General features: G+C 46.1%; 2 protein-coding genes across 2 annotated transcripts in view; one reads left to right on the forward strand and one right to left on the reverse strand.

Annotated features, from left to right (window-relative positions):
• The window catches only part of LOC147448074 (uncharacterized), a 33,726-nt gene extending 27,256 nt beyond the window's left edge, over positions 1-6,470 (reverse strand). The window contains exon 1 of the mRNA XM_086523944.1: positions 6,020-6,470. Within this exon, the coding sequence (XP_086380070.1) occupies positions 6,020-6,148 (129 nt within the window). The 5' untranslated portion in view covers positions 6,149-6,470. The remainder of the gene's footprint in view (positions 1-6,019) is intronic.
• Positions 1-7,465, forward strand: part of LOC147448073 (uncharacterized) — a 35,184-nt gene extending 27,719 nt beyond the window's left edge. Inside the window, exon 3 of the mRNA XM_086523946.1 lies at positions 6,967-7,465. Coding sequence (XP_086380072.1) covers positions 6,967-7,022 — 56 coding nt within the window. The 3' untranslated portion in view covers positions 7,023-7,465. The remainder of the gene's footprint in view (positions 1-6,966) is intronic.
• The last annotated feature ends 1,214 nt before the right edge of the window (positions 7,466-8,679 follow it).

An 8,679-nucleotide genomic window follows, 5' to 3' on the forward strand; every position in this document is an offset into this window, starting at 1 on the left:
ACACCCTTGGGATCTCTATGTATGCAAAATGGAAGGAGGAGATGCAAACATATGAAGGCAAATCACAGAAGGAGATGACAGCTCAACTCAAGGCTGAATTGGTCCCTCTTGAGGGAAAGATACACGCTTTCATGGCCAAGGACATGTTTAAATTGTTACAAGAGGGGTTGAAAGCTGAAGGCAAGGCCATGAAAGAGGCATGCAAGCAGGAGGTGTCCACAGCAATGGAAAATGAGACTAAAAAAAGCAAGGAGGCAATTGCAGCGGTGGAAGCAAGTGTGTCAAAAGTGCAAGAGAATGTTGAAAAAAAGGTACACACATGGGCTGAAATGGCGAAAGATGCGGTGGACAAAGAGGTGAAAGAATGCGCTCCTTGGATTGAGGTTGTCAAGAAAAACAAAGGCATGCCCTCTAATCAAACGGAAGTGATGAATGCTACACTTGAAGAGGAAGCCAAGCGCAAAGTTAGGGCCCTCGGCGTTAGAGTGGTTGGATGGGAGGAGGCAAAGACCGCCAAGGAGGATGCCGCGGCTTTATGTAGCAAATTGGGAGTTGAGTCGTCATTAGTGCTGGATGCATGGTGGGTTGGGGATGTGGCAGACAAAAGGGGTCGTATCCTTATGCTGAAATTTGAGGACATGGGGAAAAAGAATACATTCCTGGCCAAACGATCAGCATTGAAGGGTGAGAAAATCTACCTGGATCTTACCCCCGCCCAAGTTGCACACCGTAAGGAATGTATGCCAAAGGTATTGGAAGCCCGAAAACAAGGAAAGTTTGCTGTTTATAGAGATGGACGGGTGATCATTGCCGAGCGGAAGGCTCGTTGACGGTTGGCCGCCCATGAGACATTGAGATGCACGGTGTGGAATTGTAACGGGTCGCTCAGGTTAGATGCAGGATACTTTGAGGATACATTCAGGGAGGTGGACCTAGCTATTTATACAGAGACTCGTCAGTGTGCAGGGAGACGACTACCAGACGTCCGTGGCTATAGATGGGAATCCGTGTTCCGTCCACAGCCCCGGACGCCTGGAGGTACTCGAGGCTCAGGAGGGGTGGCAGTATTATATAGAGATGCCTTGCATGACAGCGTACATATTGTACATAGAGACCCTGAGGCACGCTATATGTGGATTCGAGTACGCAGGAGATGCAATAGGGACTTGTACATTGCAGCATGCTATTTTCCACCGGCTCATTCGCGTTATGCTTCTCATGGGGAATCACCGTTTTTGCCTTTATATGAGGATATTGTGAGATTTGCCAGCATGGGGGACATACTTCTGGCAGGGGATTTCAATGCACGCACTCGCACGGAGCAAGCGGCAATGTATGATACTCAGGACGAGATGCTCCGCGAGTTGAACCCATGTGACTTGGATATGCATAGGATGGCACAGGATGCTGGGAATGTGACAGAATACGGCATGCATTTTCTAGCTTTAGGCAGTGCCCATGGGTTGCTTATCTATAATGGCCTTCCACGATGGCCCGGATCGGATGCTCTTACATGTTGGAACCCCAAAGGGGGTTCGAGTACGGTAGACTACTTGATGGGATCACATGCACTGATTCCGGACATCAGAGATTTTACTATTTCAAGGCGTCCCCTGGCTTTGGCAGTAGATCATGCATATTTGAGCTTCACATTGATGGGTGGTGGAGATGCAGAGCTGCACAGAGACCCATCCCCTAGACATCCACATTATCAGTTTACTACAGTGACTACTGACATCTATGGGGCCACAGTGTCGGATAGGCTGTATGTATTGGATCCGCATCGCACATTGGATGAGCTCACCCAGGGTATGGCACATGTGTTACATGCATCAGCGGGATTGGCCTTCCCATGTACAGTGGCATCAGCAGCCCCTCTGCGTTGCACTGCTCTGTGCAACAGTTGGTATGATGATGAGTGCCGGGAGACCCGGAAGAGGCTTCAGAGAGAGGAGGCTTGTGGGGCATGTAGCCATAAGCATGCACAGACGATCTTCCGCCGTCTTATTCGGCAGAAGAAGAGGGCCTACCTGATACGCCTGGAGGACGAGATATACCAGTTGTTCTTGAGTCAGGACAGCAAGAGAGCATGGAGGATGTTTCAGGAGAGACAGCCGGGTACCCCCATTACAACCCCAGAGGCATGGAGAGCGTATGCAGAGGCACTATATGATATCCCAGGACAGCCCCCCATTGCACAGCCAGGGGACATTAGACCGCACATGAGCGACTTCTTTACTATACATATGGTAGTAGAGGCCATCAGCAGATTACAGCATGGGAGAGCCCAAGATCAGGATGGGCTAGTGGGTGAGCACTTCATCTATGCATGTAGGGAACTGGCCCCCCTTTTGGCACACATGTTTAACAGGGCGGTTTGTGAGGGCTTTCCAGCCAGTTGGACGGCCAATACCATAGTCCCACTTTTCAAAAGTGGGGATCCGATGGTACAGGGCAACTATAGGACCATTATGATTGGGCATTATCTGGCCAAGATTTATGGGTCTATCGTAGAGAGAGAGCTCAGTGTCTGGGCATAGAGACATGGCCAAAGAGCTAGAGGACAGGCTGGTTTTCGGCGAGGGTTCTCCACTATGGATCACATACTGACTCTTCGGGCATTGATAGAGGAGCGGTGGGCAGAGGGAGATAGGAGGAGACTATATTGTTGCTTTGTGGACTTCCGCAAGGCATTTGATTCTGTCCCGAGATTTCGTTTGATGCAGAGGCTACAGGATATAGGAGTTCCAGAGGCTATCCGATGGGGGATTTATGCATTGTATGAGTCAGTGACTGGGAGGGTGAGGGCCCCAAGTGGACTTTCAGATGCTATTGAAAGTACCATTGGGGTGAAACAGGGATGCCCACTGTCTCCCACTCTCTTTGGGATTTACATCGATGAGCTCTCAGAGTATGTGGATACATATGGTGATGCAGGATCCAGCCTGGCAGGGGTGATGATACCACTTCTTTTGTATGCAGACGATGTGATATTGATTTCGGACTCTCCAGAGGGGCTACAGAGATAGTTGGATGCTCTCCAGAGATTTTGTGCAGATAGGGACTTGACAGTGAACCTTGGGAAAACCAAGGTTCAACACCACACAGGCATGGGTCACTCGAGCAAAGCATCATTTCACATTTAGAGGGGAGATGGTGGAGCAGGTACGGTCTTATGTATACTTAGGAGTGACTTTTACAGGCCTGCGCTTCTCATTGAAGCCAGCAGCAGATGCTAGGTTGGACAGGGGCTTCGCAGCTTTGGGGAGGCTTGAGAGGCAGTGTGCTCATGTACAGTTTCAGGAGCCGCGCACGAAGCTTTGGTTGTTCGATTCGTTGGTCACCCCGGCATTGTTATATGGATCCATGGTGTGGGGGCCTAGCCTCAGTACAGAGGAGTGGAGGCGTATGGAGAGACCACTAGTTACGATGATTGCACAGATGATCCGGTGCAAGGCATCAATACCACATGCTATTGTCAGAGCTGAGATGGCAGCATCCTCCATAGTGACAGAGGCCATATTTCAGAGTGTGACAGGCCTACATCGCATATGGGAGCTCCCCCCAGAGAGATATTCGAGATTGGCACTAGATTCCTCCAGACAGTTAGCAGAAGATGGGGTTCATGATTGTTGGTATGCACAGATGCAGACATGGTTTGGGAGACATGGACTACAGATGGATGCACTTCCACCCTTCCAGTATAGCTTGGACTACCCGCACCTCCAGCTTACGCGCACTGAGCGCAACCGGGTGATCAGATCAGATATTGTGCAGCTGGAGACAGAAAGGACCTGGCAGCGACCTCCAGAGCCATTAGGCACGAAGATGGCCCATTACAGGGACCACTTCTTGCATGTTTCGTTGGAGGGTTTTGTGATTCGGCCAGCATACATGGATGTACATCTCTCACATGGGTTGCGCAGTGCCATTGGACAGATTCGTACCTCCTCCCATCAACTACGCATCGAGACGGGCAGATACATGCAGATGGCCCGGACAGATAGGACATGTCAGCTATGCCACCAAGAGGTGGAATCTGAGGAGCATTACATTTGCCGTTGCACAGTCTATTACGAGATCAGGGGGAGATACCATTGCCTTTTCTGAGAGGGCTTTGGACCATTACGTCGGGTGATGGATTATGAGGACCAGAGATGCCTCGGACTCTTTTTACTAGAGCTGAGGAGGCACAGGGACAAACTATTACAAGATAGTTCTCCACCAACAGATCGACAGCGCACTATGCGTGACTTCTTCAGTTGAGAGGGAGAGGACCTTGGGACGCAGACTCCGTCTATGGATACAACCACACCCCCAGGACCACGTCCATCGAGGCCTAGAGGAGTCCGTCTTGATCAGGCCACTGCACAGGGTCGTACTCGCAGTCCTCGACCACCCGGGCCTCGACCCAGACCCCGTCATTTGCACCAAATCAGAGGCATCATCGCTCAACATCGGAGACGAGTGCCACCTTTCAGCGGCCTCTCTATACTCGATCTACCCATCTGGGATATCCTAGGATAGAGGATAGGGAGATAGAAGTTGATGGTCAGATTTGGATGAGATCAGTCATGTATTTGTACATATTCTCAGTTTTAGCTTAGTTTTAGCTTTGTAGACTCAAACATCACTATGATGTTGAGTAGATCTTTTTTCTGTTTCAGTAGACGAGAGATGTATTACCAGATGTATAGTTTCTTGTCTCATGGGCCATTTTGGCTCTTTCGAGACGTTAATATCTCTCTCTCTCTCTCTCTCTCTCTCTCTCTCTCACACACACACACACACACACACACACAACTAGAACATTCCTTCAATATGTCTTTTGTGGTGCCAAATCCCTCTGAATGTTTGAAGCCTTTTATAGGTACAATTGAATCTTCGTTACAGTTTGGCCATGTGCTCAAGGATGGCTTTTCTTGAAGCTCATCAAATTCAAGTAGTTTTCTTCAAGCAGCAGAGATTGTCTTGAATGGTTCAAGAGAGCTCATTTGGAAGGCATAAAACTTGGACCAGTAAGCTGGTCCATTCATTTTCCTCTTCCCCACTAGTACAGCTTCCCTTTGGCTCACTCAAAAGAGTATTTTGGATGTTGGAATGGACTTAGTCCTTGCAAGGAGCCTTAGAGCTCTTTAACTCAAAAGAGTACTTATGCTATAGCTTCTGACTTGCACCTTTGTTGTAATGCACATATAGTGTCTGTCCTTTACCTTCACCGATCTTCTACGGATCCTCGAGATGGGAGGAACTTTTGATCTTCCTTGTACGTTGGTAAAATGAAAATTGATTCACACATTTCCTACTAAAAGCCTGACCCGAACTTTTCTTGTAGCTTCCTTAAACGGATTTCTATACTTTTACATAGCAAAACGGGTACTTTCTTAACATAGATTCCTATAATTCACTCCTTCGACTGCAAGCGATGACTTTTCTTACAGTATGACAGATGTAGATTCAACATAGATTGAAATAGGTGCATTGATTCTTCTTGCAATAGAAAATCGAATTCATAAGTTATCCCCACTCAAATCTCTTTCACAATACCGCCTTAATTTATCTTTTATTCCCTTCAAAAGACTTGGGCCAAATGCCTTGGCCACATACTACACATAAACTAGAAGTGGCATATCAACTTATGGTTTCAACCCTTTCCAAATCAAGACACCCGAGGGGTGAATGAGCTTGATTATCTTGCCAAACATGATAAAGGAATATGTCAATGACTACTAGCTTAGTTGGCAAGATCATTGAAAAAAATGTATCATAGCCTCTAATCATGAGCTCTCCACTGCTCTCTTTAGAGAGTTTGCATTGTTGTTGATGGCTAGACACAAATTATACTAAGGTCCAATCAAGCCAATTGTGTTCTTGACCATAAAAAACCCAATTATGGGAGCACATTGGTCCTATTAAGTGATTGATAGTGGGTGAACTTGAATGCACAATTGGTAGAATTTGAAGAGGGAGAGAGAGGGAGAGGGAGAGAGAGAGAGAGAGAGAGAGAGAGAGAGAGAACCTTGGATCGACTAAAGATGGATCCTGCAGTGAAGCATTCTTTGCGAGCATCGTAGAGGTCACCCAAACATCCAAGACGTCCCAAGGCCAATCGGACGATCGCATGATGATCTCCTTCAATCGTTGTCATGTTGCTATTATATCTCAGTCAGTCAGCGTTCTCCAAATCCTTCAATGTTGCTGATTGCCAGTGTACTTTGTGATGCACACTCTTACACCATGTATTCATTCACAAGGGGAATGAATCTACAATGAAGCAAAATGGTTAACTCTCTTGCTGTCCAATCGCCACAGTATACAAAGGGACCTTGTCTACCATGGCAATATGGGCACCTGCGTTGTGGGTTCTGTGGGTGAGCTAAGAACTAATGAAAAAATCGGTTTAAGGGGAACGACAGAAGGGACAAGGGCTTTGCTGGCACGAGAGAGAGAGAGAAGAGTTGACTCGCCTGCAAGTTGAGAGCAACATATGCGCAAGGAGGAGGACTCAAAACCATCGAATCCCTTAGCTTCAGCCTCCGCACCGCTGTCCAGCAGCTTCCGCGTGACGCTTGACTAGACCATAGCCTCGTGTTGACTTTATTTTGCTACGTAAAGAAGGGCTGGTCATAGTAGCATGCACACAAAAATCCAATCAAACGTGGGCATAAGAATAATGAATGAAACGAGCTCAAACGATAGGAAGTTAGAGCCATTCCCCACACAGTGCATATATGGCTCGGAGTATGGGCTCATGGTTCTCATACGACTATGCGTTCATAGTAGTCATACAATTCACACAACGCAAATATATTGGGTATATGCATGAATAGGTGGTACACTAACTACTTATTTTTGGAGTTGGTAGTAAGGGGGTGGGATGTTTGGTAGCTAGGTGAGGAAACATAATTACTTTAATATTTTTTAAGAATTGAATCAAAAGCTTTACTCTTTTGAAATTGTCTACAGAACTTCACTACGTGTGTGAAAGTAGTGGGGGACACCACCTTACCACGATATCATGAAGCCTGTTCGTCGACGGTTGTAGAGGGCGGGCAATGCTCGTGGCCAGGCGACTCCCCCAGTTGAAGCAAAGGAAAGCAAGTCAACAGGGAGGAAGAGGAAAACCCGTTCTCTATCTCCCTCTCCTCCGCCCTCACACTCCCCTTTGTCCACACCATCGACATCCCCTGCCAGGAAGAAGACAAAGAAGGTGTACACTACTCTTTCACGCAAGGCCTCCACTCCTTTAAAGATGGCATATGTTGTCACTCCCAACATAGAGGTACTACTACAAGCATTCATGTATTTTACTAAACTCATGTTGATATTGTGACCTCTCAACCTTATGTATTACTAGTGCATGCATGCATTCATGTATTTTAATGTTGGCTGTCTGTGCACATAGTACATTGTTGTTTTCAAGGCCCACAAGCTTATAAGCTTGCTTTGAAGAAAACTCCGTTGGAGGCTAAATGTTTGTGGATTCATTCAAGCTTCATAAACTTATATGCATGCATTCAAGCTTGCATTTAAAACCCGGGGTAGTCTAAGCATGCAATCATGCATTGAAGCATACATGTATGTGCTATATGTATTTTTAGTTTAACTTTTATTGGCTGGTTGCCCATGTTTTCATGTCTTTGTTTTTTCCTTGTACAAGATAAATCGGTGCAATCCTTATGAGTCTTTAGAAAGGAAGACAACTTTCTGCATGAACAAAGCCCAAGCACATAAAGTATATGACCTTCCCGACTCCGGAGTGGATGCACAATCCTTAGGCATTTTCCAAGGGCTTTCTATGAGAACAACTGAAGGGACATGTCAATTGGGCTTTGTTTTTGGAGAGTATGATCACACATATGGATGCAATCAAATTGCAGGCAAAGAAGTAGAGATGGGCATTTTTCCATTCCTCCTTTTCCCCTCAAAGTTCTCGGTGAATGACGAGAACTCTAGATCACTTGGAGGTAGGACAAGAAACTCTGATCCCTAGAGTGGATGATGTCACTACAAGAGGTTGTGTGCTCTTGTGACGCTGTTAGTGACGGTAATACATTGGGTTTTTATACCCCCCAACGTCGCTAAGACCATCGCTAGCAGCGTCAATACGGGAACGTCGCTATAAGCGTCGCTATAATGGTCGCTATATGTGTCACTATAACCGCTATATAGCGACGCCTATAGCGACGATCATATAGCGACGGTTATAGCGACGCATATAGTGACGTTTACAGGCCATCTATAGCGACGTTTATAGCAACGCTGCAGAGCCTTATATAGCGACGGTCATAGCGACACCCGAGAGAATTTTTTTTGGTGGCAGGACATTCAACCATCAACCATATTGAATGTTTCATTAATTGATTCACCTTTGGAAAAAAGTGCAAGCTTAGATATAGACCCAAAGTAGTCACCCAAAGACAATATAACCATTAACCCCATCATCCATAGTATTGTTTGCAGAATAAAGATACAAAATTGACAAGCGTAAATTGATGAAAGTAAATCAATGACAGTTGTACACATCATAGGCAAAATCACTTGATTGTTAAACTTTGCAAATGTAATAGTTACAACACCATTGTCATTATTGAAAAAATATACATGGTTTTCAAAAAGACGTATAAAAGTAGTCTCATGATACATATCCTATGACAAAAAAGAAACTAATGCTATCTA

Source organism: Adiantum capillus-veneris, chromosome 11, assembly GCF_014529385.1.
Source record: "Adiantum capillus-veneris isolate H3 chromosome 11, ASM1452938v2, whole genome shotgun sequence".
NCBI classification, from domain to species: domain Eukaryota; kingdom Viridiplantae; phylum Streptophyta; class Polypodiopsida; order Polypodiales; family Pteridaceae; genus Adiantum; species Adiantum capillus-veneris.